The sequence below is a fragment of the Poromitra crassiceps genome (assembly GCF_964638095.1).
Source record: "Poromitra crassiceps genome assembly, chromosome: 29".
In the NCBI taxonomy this organism is placed as follows: Eukaryota; Metazoa; Chordata; class Actinopteri; order Beryciformes; family Melamphaidae; genus Poromitra; species Poromitra crassiceps.
This window is the reverse complement of record NC_139641.1, coordinates 11,287,308-11,311,600: the sequence shown is the minus strand read 5'-3', so window position 1 is coordinate 11,311,600 and position 24,293 is coordinate 11,287,308. Positions and strand designations below refer to the sequence as shown.

The 24,293-nt window shown below is 44.1% G+C and overlaps 1 protein-coding gene across 1 annotated transcript in view; it reads left to right on the top strand.

The window, feature by feature from the left end:
• Positions 1 to 24,293, top strand: part of LOC310800175 (exosome RNA helicase MTR4-like) — a gene marked incomplete at its 5' end in the record, with an annotated part of 33,110 nt that overhangs the window by 2,663 nt on the left and 6,154 nt on the right. The window contains 19 exons of the mRNA XM_083662759.1: positions 215 to 327; positions 1,450 to 1,624; positions 2,514 to 2,604; positions 3,414 to 3,538; positions 4,058 to 4,156; positions 4,334 to 4,451; positions 5,881 to 6,012; positions 7,098 to 7,177; positions 8,469 to 8,579; positions 9,338 to 9,439; positions 13,412 to 13,537; positions 15,830 to 15,980; positions 16,887 to 17,059; positions 18,498 to 18,566; positions 18,752 to 18,877; positions 19,581 to 19,691; positions 20,451 to 20,639; positions 21,871 to 22,034; positions 23,768 to 23,873. Coding sequence (XP_083518885.1) covers positions 215 to 327; positions 1,450 to 1,624; positions 2,514 to 2,604; positions 3,414 to 3,538; positions 4,058 to 4,156; positions 4,334 to 4,451; positions 5,881 to 6,012; positions 7,098 to 7,177; positions 8,469 to 8,579; positions 9,338 to 9,439; positions 13,412 to 13,537; positions 15,830 to 15,980; positions 16,887 to 17,059; positions 18,498 to 18,566; positions 18,752 to 18,877; positions 19,581 to 19,691; positions 20,451 to 20,639; positions 21,871 to 22,034; positions 23,768 to 23,873 — 2,361 coding nt within the window. The remainder of the gene's footprint in view (positions 1 to 214; positions 328 to 1,449; positions 1,625 to 2,513; positions 2,605 to 3,413; positions 3,539 to 4,057; positions 4,157 to 4,333; positions 4,452 to 5,880; positions 6,013 to 7,097; positions 7,178 to 8,468; positions 8,580 to 9,337; positions 9,440 to 13,411; positions 13,538 to 15,829; positions 15,981 to 16,886; positions 17,060 to 18,497; positions 18,567 to 18,751; positions 18,878 to 19,580; positions 19,692 to 20,450; positions 20,640 to 21,870; positions 22,035 to 23,767; positions 23,874 to 24,293) is intronic.

The window sequence follows — 24,293 nt, the reverse complement described above, 5'->3', positions numbered from 1 at the left end:
ACTAAGGAAGTAAGCCTGCACTGTTCAGTTAAATAATGTATCGGATTAGTACACGCCGCGGTATCGCTAGCCAATTCTTAATTTTCCGTAGTCTGAATCGGTATTGGCATTAAATGTGGTATGTGTGCATCCCTAACACTCTACTGGTGTGGTTATAAACTGGGATTGAGGCTTATTTTTTGCTTGCTTCTCATATGGTTTCTCTGTCTTGCAGGAATACCCCTTTATTCTTGACCCGTTCCAGCGTGAGGCCATCCTGTGTATCGACAACAACCAGTCTGTGCTCGTGTCTGCACACACCTCTGCCGGCAAGACTGTCTGTGCCGAGTTAGTATTATCTACACACAGCCTGACTTTTACCTCTAACCACCATTCCATCTCTGCAATCTATTGATTTGTATTTGTTTTGTATCTGTATTTGTTCTTGTTATTTAGTTTGTTTACTGTATTACTTTTCTATGTATTGTAAAGCGTCTTTGAGTTCCCCAGAAAAGCGCTATATAAAACTTATGTATTATTATTTTATTATTATTGAAGTCGAACTGAACCCGTATCGTCACGTGCGTCGCAGTCCGTTTCAGACTGAAAACATAATTTGTCTGAGATGACAAATTGAGAGGCGGGTCATAGTATCATGTCGATGATTTGATTTGACAATTCTGTCGACTGGCTTTGGCATTGGTCAATCATGGCATGTTCCACCCCCAAATTGAGTGGGATTCAGCGTGTTGTCGTGCTACGCGAGTGGGATCCGCGGAGTACCAGGCAGCCAGCTGCTTCGTGCGGAGGGAGCGGACAATCCGATGAATGGGTGTTGCCCGCCCGCCTGGAATCTCCGAGAGCAGACCCCTGACAACCACGCTCTCAAACGCTCTCAAGCGCGCGCCTTTTACGCTATTTCTGTAAATACGATATCCCTGGAATGCGCGTTTTAACGAGCCAGTTACATTTCTTTGCATTCTTAGAGATTATAGTTTTTGTTTTTTGTTCATGTTTCTAACAATTGGCCAAGTTAGTAGTTAGTTTATGGGATAGGAATTCTGCCAGATGACAGGCACTAGGCGCCATTTTCTACTTCATTTGGAAGAGAAAATTATCCTGAAATGAAGATTTGATTGACAGCTGCATGTGATGACATGATTGGTTGAAATGGGGTAGAAATTTGATAGTACTAGGTGACGTCAGCAAACTGTACATTACTGTTATCAATGAAATCTTGAAAAATGAACTTTTGATTTGAAAAAGTGTGAAAAACTAAAGAAATTAGATTGTTGTGATTTTCTTTGCATACATTATTAAATAGGTGCACTGCATACCCAGGTATTTGAACTGAAAGAAAAGAAAAGTCATTTTTGGGTTCAGCTCGACTTTAAGGAAAGCACTGAATCCATGAACTTATGGACACAAATGATTCAGTTTTTTTTCACTCTGATCTCCCGTGCTTTATAGATATGCCATAGCGCTGGCCCTCAGAGAGAAGCAGAGGGTGATCTTCACCAGCCCCATCAAGGCCCTGTCCAATCAGAAGTACAGAGAGATGTACGAAGAGTTCCAGGATGTCGGCCTGATGACGGGCGATGTCACCATCAACCCCACCGCCTCGTGCCTGGTCATGACCACAGAGGTAGGGGGGCGTGGTTACGTCTGGGCAGCATGGGGGCATCTTGAGCCTAAAACGAAGGCGTTTGCCGATTTTCAACCCGCTTTGTGTCATTATACTCTTTGTAATATAAGCAGATGGTCAATGTTTACCTTCTCTATACGTTTTCTGCATCAAGAAATCCCTGTTCACTGCACTTGATTGAATCCGTTTGGAGTCATTTTAAAGGAGAACTTCACCCAAAAACAACGCTGGTTTATTTTTGCACATGATCTCACACAAAACTGTAAACCAGCTCAGTGGCCTTGTGGTCTGAGTGTCCGCCCTGAGACTGGGAGGTCGTGAGTTCGATCCCCAGCCGAGTCATACCAAAGACTATAAAAATGGGACCCATTGCCTCCCTGCTTGGCACTCAGCATCAAAAGGGTTGGAATTGGGGGGTTAGATCACCATATGATTCCAGAGCTGCTGCTGCTGCCGCTCACCGCTCACCGCTCCCCCAGGGGATGGGTCAAATGCGGAGAACAAATTTGACACATTGTGTGACAATCAGTGGGACTTTACTTTACTTTTTAAACCGTTTTGCTGTCATTCATTTAACTTGACACAGTTATTGAGTTGATTTGAGTTAAGAGAAGGAGAATTTCGGCATTTTTCAACCTGCACTCCATTTTCATATATTTATTTCTATTTATAACGAAGTCACGTGAACAGAAATCTTTGAAATTGATGCGGTATTGACCAAGATCGCTTCAGTTGGCAGCCGCTTTTCCCACATGCCCCTACTGCACTAAACAAGCTGTTTTGACCACTGACCAGGATCAGATGCTTCCAAAAAGTTGCTGTGTGTTTGGTATTGTGTGGAGGCAGAACCAGTAGGTTTGACAAGGTGCTCTGCTGTTTCCCCCCCCAGATCCTGAGGAGCATGTTGTACCGAGGCTCTGAGATCATGAGGGAAGTGGCCTGGGTCGTCTTTGATGAGATCCATTACATGAGAGATGCAGGTGTGTAAAGAAGCATGCGCGCACAAACACACACACACACACACACACACTGACTACCACATCACCATAGAGAGCTGCAGGGATGATGTATTTTTCTTGATGGTTCTTCACCGTTTCTGCCTATGGGTTTCTGGCGCAATGCTTCAAATAAGGTCTCTGGGCAACGCAAGCTTAATCAAACGCGAACCAGTGTTCAGCGGGATAATCTTCACACATGAGGACCACTTTCATGAGTTTTGAAGCGTAAATGCGAGCCCAAGAAGTAAAAAGCCCGTGCTAAGCTAATCCAGAACTACACACAGTGTCGCATAGGCTTCCACGTCACGTCACCACTCAACCTGGACTGTTGTTGATGTGTGCGCTGCTGTGCACTGATTACCCCGGGCTGAACGGGCTGAACCAGGTGAGGGAAAGAGAATTTCCGTGTTCGTCCTTTGAAGTGATGACGTTATTGACGTATAATATCCCCGTCGACTCAACAGTGTAGTCTCATTTAGCCGTTTGCTAGCTAGCCTCCCTTTTAACTGCACATACAAGCTTAAAAACTCATAAAAGTGGTCCTCGTGTGTGAAGATTATCCTGGTGAACACTGGTTCGTGTTTGATTAAGCTTGTGTTAACCACAGACCTTATTTGAAGCATCGCGCCAAAAACCCATTCAAAAATCCCATAGGCAAAAACGGTGAAGAACCAGGAGTGTTCGCATCGATGTTTTCCGGACTCGTTCCTGCGGCTCTCTATTGTGCATGCCATGGGAATATTGTTAGTAGCAATGTGTGGAATCCTTTTTTGACGTCTTGTGTATTTCAGAGCGTGGTGTGGTTTGGGAGGAGACCATCATTCTGCTTCCTGACAATGTGCACTATGTCTTCCTGTCGGCTACCATCCCCAACGCCAAACAGTTTGCTGAGTGGATCTGCCATCTCCATAAACAGGTGGGCTCAGCTGATGTAAAGACTAGAGCTGTGCATCTTCACTGATCTCACGATTCGATACGATTCGATTATACAAGTCTACGATTCGATTCGATTCGATTATACGATGCATCTTAAATCGATGCATCACTTTTTCCGCAATACATGATTTATTTTTTCTCACTTTCTTTTTTCTCACTGTGTGGCTACTTTTAAAATAAAAGTGCATTTGGAATTTCATTGTATTATGATCCATAATTAAAATAAACAACTGCATGTACTTACATTCTATTTTATTTGATTATAAATTTTTTTTTTTTTTTAATAATCGATTTTTGATATTTGTTAATCGATTCAGAATCGTCCTATTAAGCATCGCGATGCATCTCTGAATCGATTATTTTCGGCAGCTCTAGTAAAGACTGGAACAGAATCAGAGCATCAAGCACACGTTTTTCCCCCACGAGTGGTTCAGCGTCATGTTTTCGTCCGTTATTTATTTTTTTACATTATTACTAAAGTATTCTTTCCTCCCTGCAGCCATGCCATGTCGTGTACACGGAGTACCGTCCCACTCCTCTGCAGCACTACATCTTCCCAGCAGGGGGCGACGGACTCCACCTGGTGGTGGATGAGAATGTAAGAGCACCTACCAACAAACAAGTCACTGATCTCTCTGGAAGGCCATCTCATATTGTCCCAGCTTCTCTTGTCTTCGCCCTGTGTTTTGATATACATTCAGGTGGGATTCATATTTACATGTCGGATGTGAATTATGTCTGTAGTCTGATGTGCTTTTTGTGTGTTATTCTTCAGGGAGACTTCAGAGAAGACAATTTCAACACGGCGATGCAAGTGCTGAGAGACTCTGGGGACTCTGGTGGGAGCAGCAGCGGAGGTGGCAAGTGGGGAGGACGCAAAGGAGGAACGAAAGGTGTGCTCGTCAGCGTTAAAGGTTACAGCAATGGGGGGGCACGGTGGTGCAGTGGTAAGCGCTAGGGGTGGGAATCACCAGATGCCCACGATACGATACTGAAACGATACTTGAGTCACGATACGATAGTATTGCGATACTGCGATATTTTCGATATTGCGATATATCGATATTGCGATATATTGAATATTGCGATATTTCGATATTGCGATTTCTTACTTTTTCAACTGCAAATGATGTCCCCAAAGGAAAACTTTGTCAACATCTGGTTTATATAAGAACAACTTTTCAGTCTGTACATCTGACTTCAACCATTTTATTGCAGCAACATTGTCAAGTAGACAGACCAACAACTTTCATAAAGTCGTGTCATAGTTGCATGCACCTGACAAACTGAACTGTTTGTTACAGTCTACTTACAGTCCACCTTAACTGGATGTGTGTGTGGACTACTGTACTTATGTAGTTTTTGCAACTTCACTTCACTTAAACAAAACATTTTGTGCAGCCCATTCAGTAACTGGGGAATTTGTAAATGACTGTTATGACAAAACTGTTACTGTTAAAACAAAATGAAAATATGCTACCGTTTGTTTACTGCTGGCCTTGGAACTAAAGTTTATAGTAGCCCGGTAGCCTGGCATGGCCTGCAAAAAAAAAAAAAAAAATTTTTTTTTTTTTTTTTTTTTCAATATCGATACTTGGCGTCCAAATATCGATACAATATCGTCAGGCAAAATATCGCGATACTGTGGTGTATCGATTTTTTCCCCCACCCCTAGTAAGCGCTGTCGCCTCACATCTAGAAGGTCCTGGGTTCGATTCCCACCTGGGACGCTGTGAGCGCTGAAGGAGTGCGTGCCCGTCCGCATGTCCTCGAGTGCCCGCCGCCCGGGTGGGGTTGTCAAAAGGGCCTTTCTGTGTGGAGTTTGCATGTTCTCCCCGTGCCCCCTGGGGGTTTCCTTCATATAGGAACCCCCTTCACCAAAACATGCAATATCCTGGTCGCTGATGTGGTGCCTCCTCTGGTCGTTCGGGGCGCCTGTTCGGAGGGAGGGGAACTGGTTGGAATAGCGTGATCCTCCCACGTGCTATGTCCTACCGGTGAAGCTTCCCCTGTCAGGTGAAAAGAAGCGGCTGGCTAACTGCCCATGTCTCGGAGGAAGCATGGAGCCAGTTTCAGCTATCAGCAGAGGGTGGAGCAGCAACCAGGATAAATAAATTAAAAATTAGCACTAATGGGGGATAAAAATTGGATATTTGGGGGGGTTACAGCAATGAATGTGACTGTCATCAATTCAGTGATTTATAACAGACGTGTGTGTGTGTGTGTGTGTGTGTGTGTGTGTGTGTGTGTGTGTGTGTGTGTGTGTGTGTGTGTGTGTGTGTGTGTGTGTGTGTGTGTGTGTGTGTGGTGGTGTCTCCCCAGGTCCATCCAGTGTTTTCAAGATCGTGAAGATGATCATGGAGAGAAACTTCCAGCCGGTCATCATTTTCAGTTTCAGCAAGAAGGAGTGTGAGGCCTACGCTCTGCAGGTGTCCAAGCTGGACTTCAACACGGGTATGTGCATTTCTGCTTGGGACTGAGTCTCTGATACTTCTCAACAAAAACAAACATAAAACATGCAGACTTGTTTAGGGCAATTATGCTTCCCTCATTTGGTTTGTTTTACCCCCTATTATAAATAAGTGTTTTTTTGTGCTCAGTTTTTGCATTCCAGTACTCTGAAGGCCTTTTTCTGTCAGTATTGCCATTGCCGATATTAATAAAAAAACTGGATACCAAAACTGGACATCTCTGTTCTCTTTGAAGGCTGTAACTTGACCACAAAACTGCACCCGCCCCCTTTTTAAATATTGAAAAACGACCAAAGGACGTGGCTATCAGTCAGAAACTCATAAAGGCCCACTCTGTTCTTCTACTTTCTCTCTAGCAAAGCATAAACTCCCCAATATGCCAATGACTGAGTAATATAGCTTTGTGACAAGCCAGATTGTGTAACCTGTGTATTTATAGGCAGGCAGTTCCTCAGTGCGTCTGCAGAGTTGTGATGAGGAGAGGGAGGAGTCTCTCTTGCCAGGGAAAAAATGCTCCATTTGGTTTAACCAATCACACTCGTCTTGGGCGGCGCTTGGTGGCAGTGCCCTTGGAAAATAGTTTCCAAGAATCCCGAATCTTTGTCAAAACTAGCCATTTTCAGCGTGTAGCCATGAGCTAGCGTGTAGGTTTCTGCCATTAGCTTGCTAGCTAGTTAGCGTTGTTGTTTTCATTTCGACGGCCCGGGGACATTTACAGAGACACACAGGGAGGAGGGAGCGGAAGCCGCTCTGATTGACATGGTCGGAGCCAATGACAGACAGAGGTTGTAAGCGGGGAGCGGAAATCCGGCAGCGACTGAAACGGTCGCCTCCAATGGGAGAGCAGCTGTAGAGCAGGGGGGGGGGGCTTATCCCAGCAGCCTGTTTGCATGCAGCCAGACAGAGGCTGGCAAGCGAGACTAGAGAGCGCGCCACGTGGCTAACGTGGCTGGCTTTTTTGCTAATGTTGAGAAACCTTAACAACCATGGGAACATTTTGATAACCGACTAACTGCCAACCCTTCAGTTTGATTGTCGTTGGAACTGTGCATTTGTGTTTTGTTCCAGATGAGGAGAAACGGCTGGTGGAGGAAGTGTTCAACAACGCGATAGACTGTCTTTCCGACGAAGACAAGAAACTACCTCAGGTAAGGAGGACAGGGGGGGACTTTGTCTCACACTCTCTCTCCTTGATATTTTGTAACCACCCGCGTGCGCGCTGTTCTGACTTCAAAGAGTTCCTGAACGCACCTTGTAAGCCTTCAGAAGAATTGCCTCCCCGTTTCCTTCAGTCATTATTTTCTGCTGAGGCCAGAGTGTTACACACACGCACCACATAAAGTGCACAGGCTCAAACACTGGGCTCCTGTTGTGCTTCCATGCTGTGTTCAATCATCCCATGAACAGCAGCCCAGTCCAAGTAACGCTCGTTAGTGGCTAAACCACTGGCACACGAGCCGCGGCAAAGCCAACCGCAAATCACGTGTGTTCACTTACATGGCCAGAATGCTTCCATTTCGGATCAAGCATAGAGACAGTCCGCATGTGTGGGAACGCCCACAAAATGTTAAAACGGCTGGCGCGCGAGTGGGGTAAAACCGCTGATATATCTCATGGGCTGACTCACCAAAAGACGGTGCTGCGGCTCTAAACTACAGGTTTGGGGGTTCTAGAGCAGAACACAAGACGTCTGCTCAGATGTGCGTTTACTGCGGTGGTCAAATCCCAGATCGTGTCTGCCTGGGCTGGGCTATCAGCTAAATTCTAACTTTGCTGAATGGATAGGACGGGGGAATTTACCCCACCCTGACCCCGCCCCCAGGCTAACCCAGCATCTATTGTGGGCGTTCCTAGAGCCTGTATGGGCGTTCCCAGACATGGGGACTGTCTCTATCGCAGTTATTATTATTATGATTATTATTTTTATTTTTTATTTTTGTGACCTATTGTTATTGTTATTTATATATTTATTTATATCCACAAGGCCCTATGAAAGTTACCCTTACCTTCTTGTCTGGTTCTTAAAGGCACACTCCACCAAAAAACAATGCTGATTTATTTTGCACATAATCTCGCACATATCTGAAAAATGTAAACACTTTTGCAGACATTCATTTAGTTTTGAAGGTTATTGAGAGATGATTTGAGTGTAAGTTGTGCACCAGTGATGTCATTCATCCACTTAATGACATCACTGGTCCACAACTTAACTCAAATTAACCCTCAATAACTGTCAAACTAAATGAATGTCTGTAAAACTGTTAATTTCTCTTCAAATATGTGTGAGATTATGTGTAAAATGACTCGGCATTGAAAATCCCAGCAGTGTTCCTTTTAAGGCATTGATCTCACAAATGTGTCCATAGTACACTATGATAAACACTGATCACCATAATACAAATACCAAGCTCCGTTCTCCCTCTTGTGGACGTCGCCCAGGTGGAGCATGTGCTGCCATTGTTGAAGAGGGGGATAGGTATCCACCATGGAGGCCTACTGCCCATCCTGAAAGAGACCATAGAGATCCTCTTCTCTGAAGGCCTGCTCAAGGTAGGACTGCATCCAGACACTCCACCAAACCTACCTACTGAAAATAATCTTAAAATCCTCCCAACCCAACATTATTACCTTAATCACGGGTAGAGCTGTGCATCTTCACTGATCTCACGATTCGATACGATTCGATTATACAAGTCTATGATTCGATTCGATTCGATTATACGATGCATCTTAAATCGATGCATCATTTTTTCCGCAATACATGATTTATTTTTTCTCACTTTCTTTTTTCTCACTGTGTGGCTACTTTTAAAATAAAAGTGCATTTGGAATTGCATTGTATTATGATCCATAATTAAAATAAACAACTGCATGTACTTACATTCTATTTTTGATTATAAAAAAATAAAAAATAAAAAATTTAAATAATCGATTTTTGATATTTGTTAATCGATTCAGAATCGTCCTATTAAGCATCACGATGCATCTCTGAATCGATTATTTTCGGCAGCTCTAATCACGGGTTAGGAGCAATCACTCCAGTCCGTAATTGTTCAGAAAAGTTATCCGAATTGTAAATGTTATGTAAGAATTATTGCCTGATATTCCCACTAGGGAAATGTATGGAATGCCATCCCTATCAATATCCAAGAGCACAGTCTTATCAATTTGAGAGCATGATTTATGGATTTCACGCTCAGATTATGTCAGATTAATGATCAGATGCATAAAGAAGGTGTATTTGTGGTATCTAACAGAATATTAAGATTAAACGGTCTTAATGCTGGCTTTTCCTCCTCCACCCTCAGGCCCTGTTTGCCACAGAGACCTTTGCAATGGGCATCAACATGCCGGCGCGCACGGTCCTCTTCACCAGCGCACGCAAGTTTGACGGCAAGAGTCACCGCTTTGTAAGAACACACACAGAGTTATGGTCACCTGCATGTGGGGGGATGGATGGTTTAGCCCATTGATACCTGATGCAGCATTTGTGTGTGTATCCCTTTAAGACCGCGGTCCGTGGTCTTAAAGGGATACACACACAAATGAGGGATATACACGCAAATGCTGCATCAGGTATCAATGGGTTAGTCTGCTCATCTCCCTATCTTACTTGGGATGTACTGAATATCATTTTTTTCCACATTTGACTATTCTGTTGAGGTTTTCCACAAATATTCAAATGTTTGCCGTGATGTCATCATGACATTTAAAAAAAATCTATTTGAATAAAGCCAATTAAATATCAGAAGTAAATATTTGGAAATTGACACACTTTTCATAATTTAGGCTCTGAACACCACCACAATGGACTTGAAATGTAACAATCAAGATGTGCTTTAAGTGCAGACTTTCATTTAGGTAGGAATTAAAACAGTTTCTACATGTGCCCCCCCACCTTTTTTTTAAAGGACCAAAAGTAATTGGACAAACTAAAAATCATGCAATCGTCCAATGGGTTCTGAAGCATTTGACTGAATATGAGCAGATAATATTGCACGGAACACGTCAGAATTTATTCTGCTGCTGTTGTCAGCAGCTGCATCATCATAAATATAAGGGAACCAGTTCCATTGACAGCCATACACGGGCATGTATGGCTGTCAATAGAACTGGAACCGACAGTCCTACATGTCCACGCGTGGGCTGAACTGATTCCCTTGCATTTATTGATGATGTGACTACTGACAACAGCAGCAGGATGAATTCTGACGTGTTTGTGGCAATATTATCTGCTCATATTCAACCAAATGCTTCAGAACTCATTGGATGATTATGTTAGTTTATCAAAATTACTTTTGTTCCCTTAACACATTGACTGCCAGCCGTTTTTTTTTGCTGTAGGTAGCTTCTGCCAAGCCGTTTTTTGAGGATTATGGCTCATTTTACAAGAGCCGAGGATTCGTTTCAGCTTGGAGTTTGTGAACATACAATATCTCAAAAGTACTAATAGAATGTGTACTTTCTCTGTCTAAAAGAGTTAGTTTGTAGAGTTAGTAGTTATGTAAGCATTAGCAGTTGAATACAGCATGGTTTTAGCGTCAGAAAGAATATTCAGAGATAAACGGCTTTTTGTGAAATTGGATGGAACAGTCACTTTAACCATTCATTTTTGGCTCTCTCTCTCTCTCTCTCCCTCCCCCTCTCGCTCTCTCTCTCTCTCTCCCTCCCTCTCGCTCTCCCTCCCTCTCTCTCTCTCTCTCTCTCTCTCTCTCTCTCTCTCTCTCCCTCCCTCTCGAGTTGCTTCAACTCCTCCCTCCGTGGGCGGACAAGCTTGTCACCAGTCAGTGCTTTGCTGCTGTCCCGTGCCTGTCTGCACGGCCGCTGTTTGAGGAAGTCGGGATGGACTCGCTCGTTTGGAGTTTTGGTTGAGAGAAGCTTTTGCGATTCTGGTCATATTTATGCTGCGTGTTTCAAAGTGTGTTCCTCCACCTGTAATCTATCACCCGATCATAGTAGATCGGCTGAATCTATTATGTAAATTTGCAATCCCGCATCGCCAGCAATCAGCGCGAAAAGGAAAGCGTTTTCCCCCATCCATTTTTCATGAGAATGGCGTGACAAGTTAAAAAAATGCTTTCCTTCCTCTAGCCAGGAGAGCACTGTTGCCACTTAGTGGGTCGGTGGAATGGGTTGTAAACGTTCGGTGGCTCCAATAATTATATAAGAGATGTAAAAGGGTTAGATGCACAACCCACCGTCAAAAAAAAAAAATCGATGCCAAAAACGTGTAAACACGTTGTTGGCAGGGAACAGCTGGATTCTGAAAACGTGTTCATACGTTGTTGGCAGTGAATGTGTTAAAATGTAATTTTGGTCCCTTAACATGTAACATAATTCCTACACTGTTCACCCGATTTAGATGTAAATACCCTCAAATTAAAGGTGGATTTCTGCAGTTAAAGCACATCTTGATTGCTTAATTTCAAATCCTGCAGTTAAATCCATTGTGGTGGTGTACAAAGCGAAACTGATGAAGATTGTGTCCAATGTCCAAATACATATGGACCTAACTGTATGAGCTAGTAGTTTTTGTTCAATCAACTTTCTTTAAGGACTATAACTCTGCAGTGGAAAAATTACACCGTACAAATCTTGTACTATGATGATCTCTGGTTTTCTCAATCAACCATTCATGTAATCAGCTCAGCTCAGTAGTTTGTTCATTCAATCATCACCATTCACAATATGCAGGCTGTGGGAACAATTCAAGATAAACACAATCACACAAGCCCACACACTATAACAGAAGGATACTGCACTCAGCACTAGCAATCATCTTAGTATACCAGACATGGCAATCGGCCTTGCACTTGGACTCACTTTGATGGTCTGTCTGCAACGACGACCAGCATAGTAAATGACATTTGAAAGCTCAAATATGTATCAATAAATAGGGGTGCACAGATCGATCGGCATGCAATCTGTATCGGCCGATTTTGACCTCAAATATGCGATCGGCTGATTGCCGATATTTCTTTATATATATATATATATATATTTTTTTTTTATAAAAAAAAAAAAAGCCCTACCACTAATCAGGCTTTCCAACGATATAAAATACAATACCAATTGGTATTATTAAAGGGGAGAAATAATCGACCGAAATAAAGTTTCAAAACTTTTTTTGAGGAGTTTATATATCGGTGATCGGTTGATGATCGGTTGGGCAGATATTTCCCATAGGTGATCGGTGGCAAAAAACGTGATCGGTGCACCCCTAAAAATAAATTATCGATATTCAAATTTGAATGTCGGCATTATGGCCGAATATTGGAATGTCGAAACTATTGGGTACAGCCTTATATGCTACGTTTTCACCAGGTCCTGACTCCTGAGTGCCACACGGCACTGCTGCTGTGAGGCTTTATATGGCCTTGGAACGCGGCCGCTTAACATCGTCGCATAAACAGCCACGTATTGTTTACAAGAGCTGTCACTGAAGCACCCTTCATCTTCACTCCATACACATGGCCCTTCCAACGCACACGCACGCACACACACACACACACACACACACACACACACGGGGGCTTGAAGAGAACGCGAGAGGGAAGGAAGCTGCCCTCCAAGAGCTTCATCAGGAACATCTGGTGCCTGTGCGACGGTGCCAGAGCTCCACGCAGGCACTTCGCTCGCACACTCGAACACATACGGTCTCTCATTCCACACTGCGCCGTTCCAACTTCACGAGCTGGAGCCCAGGCGGAGAGCGTCGGCAGCAGCAGGCCTGAAATGAAGATCAGATTATTTCAACACAGAAATCATCTGATCTTCATTTTTATTGCCCCACAGACGAGCAGACATATGGGTTCTGATCAGAGCCATGTGTGGGTGCAGATCATACTGCTTGGAGGCTAGCTGCAAACCAACCCGCTTCAGTCTCTCCCTCATTAGAAAATACTAATATCTAGATGTCTGTGTTACTCATGCAGGTACCTGGATGATTATGGGCAATAATCATGGAAATACCCTTGATATTTTATAATAATATAATAATAATAATAATAATAATAATGATTGGATTTATATAGCGCCTTTCCAAGTGCTCAAAGCGCTTCACAGAATCATTATTCGTTCACACCATTCGTACCGGTGGTTCGAAAGCGTGGCAGCCACACATCGGCGCTCAACGGCCCCTCCGACCACCATCATTCATGTCTACATTCATACCAATCATACGATTTTGCAAACCTTTGGCACTATTTTCCTTTATAGATGCACATTAAAATATTGTCATTATGTCTGTAGTAGAATAGGCTGTTAAGACTTCCTCAGAAGAACCACAAAGACATGCCACATTCCAGTTATAAAGAAATGCATTCAACACAAATGTGCTTAGTTTTTGAATGTTCTATATCTGTTGTTTTTGCACGCTCTAGATCACATCAGGTGAGTACATCCAGATGTCCGGGCGTGCTGGCCGGAGAGGAATGGACGAGAGGGGGATAGTTATCTTCATGGTGGACGAGAAGATGAGCCCAGCTATCGGCAAACAGCTACTGAAGGTACTTTTTAGAACGTGTCTGCTTACGTAGGTTGACCGAAGATCCTGTGAAGATCGAAACGTTGCAAATAAAAACCCACTGATGGAGCCTCAGGCCTTGGCCACACTGATCCGTGGTGTCTGTCCGTGTGCGTTCATTTCTCTGTTCACTTCCATTAATTTTCAATGACAGCTGTCCCGACTGTCCGTGGAGCACTCGGAAACGTACGTATCCAGAAAATTTGCATATGTTTTGATGGACAGAAAGTTGAAGAGGGATGAACTTTTTCTGGATGGACGTATCGGATGGTCGGATGGTCACTGTCCGTTTAGCCAATCAGAGTCGAGGTCTCGAGAGGAGGCGTTCCGAGATTTGTTTCAACTTTTCAAAGAAGGTGGCGGCCGAGGCAGTGAAGGAGCAACAGCAACTTTTCAGGAAGTTAAAAAAACCTGTTTGCTCTTAAAATACTGAACCAAACGTCGTCAAAGTTGGCACATGTCTTACTTATTATTATTATAGTTAGTTTCCCGCTGAATGTGTCATTACTTTATTAATATGTTACCTGGATAAGCTCAAATGATGTTTATATTATCAGTCCGACTTGGAAGCACTCTCTCCCGGCCAGTCAGGCGGGAGAGAAGTGGTATGCTCATGCACGAGCCCCCAAGCCCCGGGCCGCGGAGGCGCGCAGCAGCGCTCTTCGCCTCTCATGGCGGGGGCTTTGGCATGGGGATGAGAACAGTCTGACATAACGTAGCGTTAACGTTACTTTATTCTCGTCAGAAAACACTCCGATTTGCATGTTAAAACAAGTTTGCAGCCTACGGATAACTGGAAAACATTTTATTGATCTATTCACGTCAGAGGAAGCCAGGATTAGCCAAAACGATCCCTAGATCCCTAGACCCAGAATTTTAAACGATCCCTGCTGCACACATCTGTCCGTTAAAACAATGCATCGGACAGACATCTGTCCGTTCAATAATTCTGTCCATTTTCTGACGGATCAGTGTGGCCAAGGCCTCAGTGTGCGGACTTTATCTTTTTGTTATAGCTATACCTTTTGTCCAGCAGCACCTGTACGTTTTTTCGATGTGCGCATAATTGTCTTTTCCCACCGCTTACGTAGCCGCCCGTCACTGCATGTGCGTGACAATGTCGGGCGTACGTGTTCTACATCACTCCAGTGATACTGGGTCAAGTGAATTGCCAGTACTCTCTTTTAGTCGTTGGCTCGATGCGTTTCTGGCTCGGGGGGAGAGATGTGTGTCATGTGAATGAAGTATCTGGCCAGTTTGTGATCCCCCCCCCTCGTCCTCCCACCTCTCTGCCCTTGGCTTCCAACAGTGATGCACTGTCAAGAGCTGCATGGATTGTGAAAGAGGTTGTGTTAATGCGAAACTGCTTGTTGGCACGGCCACACTGCTGCTCGCTCCCAGGGTCTCTTCTTGGATAAAGCTTCCGTCCACATATCTGTGGTTGTGGGGGTTTCAGAGTTGCTGATTGCTAAGCCCCCCTCTCAGCGTCCTTTTCATGGAAACCGACTTTAGCCCTGTGTTTATTTAGATCTCTACACTAGTCATCTATAAGGTGCGTTCACGCCGACCTATTAACGTTTTTCGCTGGCATCGAGTTTACATACAAAGTCGATGCAAACGAGCGATTGAGCGTATATTCCCCCGGGAGAAAATTCGCTGAGCGACAGAGACAGAGCGATAGGGCGAAAATTCGCTCGTCGTCGCCCGAGATGAAATATCCCAACTCGAGTGAAATTTCGCTGGCAAAAGTCGCTTGCTGCTCAACGCTGATTGGCTGCCGTGTGAGTCAAGGATCACACTGGCTTGGAACAAACCGCTGGTTTATTAGTGTGGCAACAAACCGCATTGACAGGCTGACAGCTGACACGAAGTGCAGTCTGTACTACCGGTATAGATACACAAGCTCGCTCGTGCAAGCACGCTGATCGGCTTAGCTTGTAAACAACTACGGTGGCTCGTAGTGGACAAACATAATAACATTGCGTTTTCATCCTGTCTAACGTTAGCCCAGATGTCCGTCAATTCTTGTGCCTGTTGACGAGCGATTTAAACACAGCGACAGAGCGATTCCAAAGGGTTGAATCGAGCGACAGGGAGAAAAATAAATATCTCGATGTGAACACACAGCTTTAGTGAAACGTTACCGATGTTGATTGTTGATTTCTGACACAAGATATGCATGTCAGTCAGAGCTGCCTACTCCTGAATGAACAATGTTGAGTTTTAAATGCTAATTTTTTAACCGTACCCCTCTGTCTTTTCCCGTGCTGTGCAGGGCTCAGCAGACCCTTTGAACAGTGCCTTCCACCTGACCTACAACATGGTCCTCAACCTGCTGCGTGTGGAGGAGATCAACCCCGAGTACATGCTGGAGAAGTCCTTCTACCAGTTCCAACACTACAGGGCTTTGCCCGGCGTCGTGGAGAGTAAGTAACACAGACCCCGTTCTCCTCGTCACCTCCTCCGCCCAAGGAGGTTGTGTTTTTCGGTGTCGTTTGTTTGTCAGCAGGATTACGGATCTTCATGAAACTTCATGGAAGTGGTGTAGCACGAACAAGCCTCAGGCATGAACAAGCAATTTGCCTTGGAGGTCTGCGCTCGCCCCGCCTTCTAGTTGACGTGGTTTTTATAACTAAATGAAAGCCCTGATGTTGTTTATATAGTTAGTTTGGCCATTTGCATTTCGTTAAATATGAATACATGAGGCGGATGTGAAGAATGCCCTGGGACGTTCCTTTCCGTTTTGTCATGTGTCAGGTAGGGATGTAACGATAACCGGTTTTAATGATAACCGTGATAAAATTCCTTACGATAACCGTACCGTTTCAAATTTTTATTATCGTTAAAACCGTGGTACCGTGATTACGTGGTACCGTGATTACAGTGCTTTGAAAAACATGGTAAATAAATACTGTCCATCAACCAAAGTTGGCAACAGTCTCCCAGATGCAAACGTGCAGCCTTGGAGACATGATTTCAGTGAGTGTATCAATCCTTTTTGGGTCTGGGTTTTCAATATAAAACATGGTAAAATGATTTCAGTGAGTCTCTCAGTACTTTTTCAGCAATTTTGTATGAATACCGTGATAATAGGATAACCGTGATAATTTTGGTCACGATAATCGTGATGTGAAATTTTCATACCGTTACATCTCTAGTGTCAAGCTGCTAAATGCCATGAGCTCTATCAAAATTGTGTCCTGTCCTAGTGACCAGAAGGAGGACAGAGTCACAAAAATCGTTTGCCTGACCTTTGTCTAGTAACACTTCTATAATTTATTTGATGTAGAATAGATTTTATTGATATATTTGTTTCTGATTTTTCTGTACAGAGATGAAGACTTTGGAGGAGCAGTATCACGCCATTGAGATTCCCAATGAAGAGAGCGTGGTCACCTACTTTAAAATCAGACAGCAGTTGGCCAAACTGGGTAAAGAGATCCAGGAGTTCACCCATAAACCCAAATACTGCTTGCCCTACCTACAGCCTGGACGGCTCGTCAAGGTAAGGGGAGGCGTAGAAGACGCATACATGTCACGACAAGACCATAATAATAACAGTCATATATCACTATAATTCACAATGAAACGCCATTTTGAGAGCATTGTGCACCCTTAAGGCCGTGTGTCCATCTAGCGTCTTTTTCCGACCGTTAAAACGCTGGAAGTACGCTGGGGAGCGCTGATCTCAGCGCACAATATGCAAGGAAGCAGTCTTGACAGTAGACTCAGCTCTCAGTCTTAATCCGTTTCACTTCTGTAAGACTGAGAATATTACTATTTAAATCTTTTCATAACGTTCAGGTGGCGCTGTTGGAAGCCTTGCATCGGAGAATCAATCATGAGCGTTGTGGGCGGGCCTGCTTTCTGGGAGCAGTGACGCACGCTCATGCAGAACCAGTGCTGTCGCGTTTGCGGAGAAACATATTAATCACTTAGAAACAAACATAACCTGTTAATAGGACGTGTTTCATCCGGCCCCGGCGGCTAGAGGTCTTTCCCCCAGCGATAAGCCCGACTCCCGAGGCTACGTTACAGAGCCTGCTGATGACTCAAGCGGGCCACTTCCGGGGTAGGAAAAATGATTGTAAAATAAACAACAGGTATAAACTCTCTTTGCAGCACATCAGTGTCTTGCTCTATATTGGAACTATGAAACATTGCATTGCCGCTACCAAATACAATTCTAATAATAAATGTAGGCGTGTCTGCTGCCGGCCGTTCTCGCCGGGCTCTGAACCAGTAAATTCCCAGACGTTTGGTGGTTAGGTGGCGTTGTTGGCGCCGCTCACCAAACGTCTGGAAACCGAGACTAGTCTGACAGTAACGTTAGTTCAGTGCGGTAGCTAGCTTGATAGCTGACGGCTAACATTAGCTAACGGCACACATACATTGATTTAGCTCAACACTCACCAGAAATATTAAGTGTCTAGCCAATCTGCTCCCACAATTGGGCCTTACTGTCTCTGTTGTGATAGTTTCTCCATATGATTAGTTGCCAGAAAAGGAGCACCCGACACCAGCGTCTTTCTGAAAAGTTCAAATATTTTCAGCTGGGAGCCGGCACACAAAAACGCCGGAGCGCTGTGAAAAAAGACGCTGGACGCAGCGCACTTTCTCTAGACGTCCGTGTGCGCCCCCCATACGCTCGCCCCTCATTGGAAACAACTGAAAAAAGACGCCAGAGCTGATGAAAAGACGCTAGGTCGACACACAGGCCCTCAACCAATGGGACATGAGTTTGGTAGAGGCGGGATGGGGGGATGGTTCTCATCATGTCGCCTCCTGGTGCGCGATGAAGTGCAACGATTTTCTGTTTTCCACCACGTACAAATAATGACATTTTGATATACAAATACAAAAATGTGCCTTTTTTTTCTCTCTCTATATAAATTGCCAAATAGGTGTGACTTTAATTGGTCTTTGTTGCAATTATCCCACAGGTGAAAAACGAAGAGGCAGACTTTGGATGGGGTGTGGTCGTTAACTTCTCCAAGAAGTCTCATGTGAAGGTATGTTGGCGTCACACATGTATCATCTCGTGTGTGTGTGTGTGTGTGTGTGTGTGTGTGTGTGCATGCATTTAGGTGTGTGTGTGCGTGCTCGCGCATGTGTGTGTGCATGCATTTAGTTGTGTGTGTGTGTGTGTGCGTGCTCATGTGTGTGTGAGTGTCTAATGGGCGTCCCCCTCTCCTAGGCTGGCACAGACTCTGAGCCGGTGTATGTGGTGGAGGTTCTGGTCCACTGCAGTAAGGAGAGTGTGAAGGACGCTGCTACCGAAGCTGCCAAACCCGCTGCGCCGGGCGAGACGGGAGAGATGCAGGTGGGTGCAACAAACACACCCACGACCACACATAGATATGACTACACACACACACACACACACACACACACACACACACACACACACAGTTGAAATATTTATTTATGTCCACATAAATACAAGTATGCAAAGGACATAAACAGTAATAGTGCAGTCAAATGCTGGGAGTCAGTCAGTTACATGAGTGCCCAGACGGCAAACACAATAATGCATACACATAAGAAACACACAGGATGATAACATGGCAGGTTGATATATACAGTTATACTGTAATGCAAGAGAGCGGTCAGTATCCACTTCATGGGTACACAAAGCAGCGCCTCCTCCATATTGAGCGGCTGCCGATAATAGTAGATATTGAACAATATCTCGCTAACTGCTCGGCCCTTCTCTTTGGGAGACCAGCCATCTGAAGGCCTCTCACAACCAGCTCATGTACGTGACCCAAGCTGCCAAATATGAAAAGTAAAAGTGTACACCTGTAGCCCAGCTGTGAAATGGGTCTGTTCTAGCTGTTGGTATTTCATCATCTTGGTTAGAAAGGCCTCCTCTAGGCTGTGGTCAAAGGTACAGCCAACCTCTAGAACACAGATATGACTACACACACACGCACACACACACACACACACATACACACACACACACACACGTGCCTATAATCAGTGTCACTATGATTCTGATCACCGTTTGGTTTTTTGTCCAGGTGGTCCCGGTGATGCTGCACCTCCTGACTTCCCTCAGTTCAGTTCGTCTTTACATCCCCAAAGACCTGAGACCGTTTGACAACAGACAGCTCATGCTCAAGTCTATACAGGTATAAAGCATAACCTTGAAAACGGAGCACGTTGAAACAGGTGCAGCTAAACGGACATGCTTATCTAGATGTCTTTTTCCCCCTGTTGAAATTGGTGTTCTTAATTATTTTTCTCTTTCTCCAATAGCTGGGTTTTGGTTCAAATTTCAAGAATGGATTAGATTCCGATTCACAAGGTTGCGAATCGATTAATCCCGATTCGATTCCGATTCGATTAATTTCAATATCGATTTGGTTAGTGATACCAAAACGTGTTTTTTGAGCTGTAACCTGAATTACATGACTGTCCAGTTATGTAACACAGGGGTTCCCAACCTTTTTTGCACCAAGTAGATACATGGGGAAAAAAAGTCAATTTTAATGGTTTTAGTTACACATATATTTACTCACCAGGTGGTGACAAAGCGTAAATAACAGCCTTTTCATCTGTCAATAAAGACACTTTCACAATTATGCACAGTGATTTGATTTCAGCCTACCTATATAATTTCTAAAAGTAGATATTAATGATCAAACATTTCCATTTATGTAGCCTACAGTATTTATGTTTTTGTTTCAACTACAAACATAAATAAACGTCAACTTGAAACTATGTTTCAACTACCACACACAGCATAATATTTTAGCCTGTTTATATTTAAAAAAAAAAAAAAAAAAAACGATCTCTGGACATATGAATCGATTCAAATAAAAATTGATTAAAAATCGGAGAATCGATTTATTTTTTAACCCAGCCCTATTCTCCAATGTCATGGTCAGGAGGTGCAGAAGCGTTTCCCAGACGGTGTGCCTCTGCTCGACCCCATCGATGACATGGGCATCAAAGACCCCGCGCTGAAGAAGGTCATTCAGAAGGTGGAGGCCTTTGAGCACCGCATGTACTCCCACCCGCTGCACAGCGACCCCAGTCTGGAGTCTGTCTATTCCCTTTGTGAGAAGAAAGCCCTGGTGAGAAACTCTGTGTGTGTGTGTGTGTGGTGTTCGAGATCAACTATTAAATGTCAAACCCCATTTTACATTTCAGGTATTTAACCACAGGCTGCAGTTGCTTTTGTTACCATTGAAATATTAATTGAGATTATATCTTGTGCGTTGATTCAAATCAGCATCTATGTTGGTGAACAATCGGTGACTTTCTGGTGTATTTTCCTGCCAAGCAGGTTGGGATGTGTGGTGATATACTAGTCCAACAAACACAGGAAGAACGTCAGGGCAATAATCCACTAAGACCTCGCCCTCCTCGTTCATAGGTCAACTAGCACAACATGACTGGCAGAGCCCCTCCTTTGCACTGTCAAAATGAGAGAAGGCAATATAAGATTTTAACAAGAAAAGATCAATTTGAAATCTTGTTCTACCACAACTGACAATAAGTTGACTGTGTTTAGCAAGAAAATGGATAGAATTGTTTCCTGTTGACTGTTGGGTTTATGAGTGTAAGTTAGTCATTCCATGTATCTTACTGTAGATAGATATACATTTTATTTCTGTGTCATGCACCATATTCATGGTGCCCAACCCGTCTGGGCTTACAAGACACAAATCATTCAAGTTCAACAATACAAACAAATTAACAAACAAGCCACAACAAGCTCAAACATAAACAAGACAAGACAGAGTTGTATGTTCAGATGAACAACTTCTCCGTTCTGAGTTTCCAAGCCCTCCCAATAAACCTGACCAAACTAAAGACTTCATCTCTGAATAGCCATTCCAACTTAGCATCATCTCCTGACCAAAATAGTTCAGGTTTCTTATTTTGCATTAACTGAAATGGAGACAATCCGTTAGTGCTAATTTTAATGTATTTATCCTGGTTGCTGCTCCACCCTCTGCTGATCTGGGGAGAGCCGACCAGAGGAGGCACCACTTCAGCGACCAGGATATTGCATGTTTTGGTGACAGGTTCCTATATGAAGGAAACCCCCAGGGGGCACGGAGAGAACATGCAAACTCCACACAGAAAGGCCCTTTTGATGACCCCACCCGGGCGGTGGGCACTCGAGGACATGCGGACAGGCTCGCACGAGATCTTTAATGTGGCACAGATGCTAGTTTTTGAGAAAAGCCTAGAGATGGACTTCCCTTAACGTACCTGTGCTGAATGTCACTTAGCATAACAACATGCGTTTGTCTGTGTGTCAGATCATAACAACATGTGTGTTTGTCTGTGTGTCAGATCCTAGCGGACGTCAAGACAGCCAAGCGGGAGCTGAAGAAGGCGCGCACGGTTCTGCAGATGGACAAGCTGAAGTGCAGGAAGAGAGTTCTGAGACGCCTCGGCTTCGCGACGCCCTCTGACGTCATCGAGATGAAAGGGCGCGTTGCCTGTGAAATTAGCAGGTAGGGAAGGAGTGAGCGCACGCCTAGTGGCCAAATGCAGAATTACTCCACTTACATAGTGTTTTTTTGTATGGTCTGTTGTAAGCTCATACAATGCGCTATCTGAAATGAGCAGCAGGCCATTTCAAGCCAGCAGGCTCAGCCTTCTTAAAGCCCATGGCACACCAATCAAACATTCTCAAACAAACACAAACAAACACGAACAAAGACAAATGTTCGTTTGGTGTGCCATAGCTGTCTGTTCGTGTTTGGCGATGTTCGGCGATGTTCTGTCATGTTTGCCAGGATTCGACTTCAATCCGGCGTTGTTCGCTGTTCGCTGTTGTCTGGTAACTTCCGATGTTTTCAGTCGCGTATCCATGGAAAGGGAGCTCACGCAAAGTGACCATCAGTCGCTCCCCTGGAGAGATGCAGTCCCTGTAATTTGTATGTTCACGGCTTATTAGTGGCGTAACCTTTTCCAACAGCCTTGTGTACTGCTCTGGTGCAAATTGAGAGAAGTTGGCAAAACCAGATCTGTCTTCATTTTCCAGCTCACGGCAAAGACGATACGCTCCCTTGTGTTGTCTTCTCAATAACGAATGCCGACTCCATAGTTTCCTCTGATGTTTTCTGCGTGTTTGAAGACGTTTTGCCAATTTGAAACACAATATTCCAACGAGTGTCTCTAAATGACCGTATATTATGTCCTCTTCACTCTCCATTCTTGGTCAAATGTTTTAGCGTCGTTAAATGTGTCTTGTCCGCATCGGCAGTGTAGGTCTTCTTCTTCTGCTTTGTTAAAGCAGTTTCGGTCTAAGTAAACACGGAAGTTATTTGGTCAGCTTCTTCTTCTTTGGTGTTTTACGGCAGTTGGCATAGTTATTGTTGCATTACCGCCACCATTTGGCTGAAATTAGAACAACTGTTGTGCTGAATATGTTCGGTCGGTGTGCCATGCTTTCAAACAAACACGAACATCTGCCAACATTCACAGACAACCACAGACAACTGTCTGTTGGTGTTTGTTCGTGTTTGTGTTTGTTTGTTTGAGAATGTTTGATTGGTGTGCCATGGGCTTTAAGGCTGCTGTTGTTGTGTCTTATGGGTGAGATGTTGTGGATTACATCTAAGCCTAAGTAGAGGCGCAGTGGGAATTGCGGGTATAAAGTACCACAGGAATGAGTCCTAAAACCCTGAATTTAGCACTTCCTGGTTCCCTCGTCTCAAAGTCAATGGGGTTTTTTTGTACGGGGACTGTGGTTGGATGCCTGAAATAACGTCTGTGGTTAGCAAACAATTATGGAACTGCGATCTTTGTGCAAGATAATCTTCACAAATGAGCAGGACCACTTTTATGATTTTGAAAATCTCAACTTTTGTGAAGATGATCTCGCTGAACACAAACATCACACTTTCATAAACGTTTGTTAATAACCACAGATACCTTATTTCAGGCATCTAACCAAAGTCCCCATACAAAAGTCCCGTTGACTTCCAGACGAGGGACAAAAACATGTCATCCCTGCAGGACTCTTCTTATCTTCTTATCAGTGCTGAAAGCAACGGAACATCTGCTATGGAGATGCTGACTCCAGCGACATCTGTCTGGTTCTCTCTGACATCCAGGCCAGCTTTCTGCTGAGTTGCTCACCCCAAGTTGAATGTAACATGGGACAGATGTATCAGATCCTGTGTATTGTGACAAATGAATCAAATAGCAGCTGTTTAATTCACTTCTCTGTCTTGTCCAGTGGTGATGAGCTTCTCCTGACAGAGATGGTGTTCAACGGTCTCTTTAACGATCTGACCGCCGAACAAGCCACCGCCCTGCTGTCCTGCTTTGTCTTCCAGGAGAATGTACGTAAGCATACGCGCACACACACACACACATACACACACATACACACACACATATACACACACACACACACACACACACACACACACACACACACACACACACACACATACATACACATATACACATATACACACACATACACATATACACACACACACACACACACACACACACACACACACACACACATACACATATACATATACACACACATACACATATACACACATACACACATATACACACACACACACACACACATACATACATACACACACACACACACACACACACACACACACACACACACACACATATACATACAAGCGGGGTAATTCTGTGAATTCTCCATACATACAAACAGATTGAGGCCTCCACGGACACTTGAGATAAACAGCCCATTTTCCCCAACACAC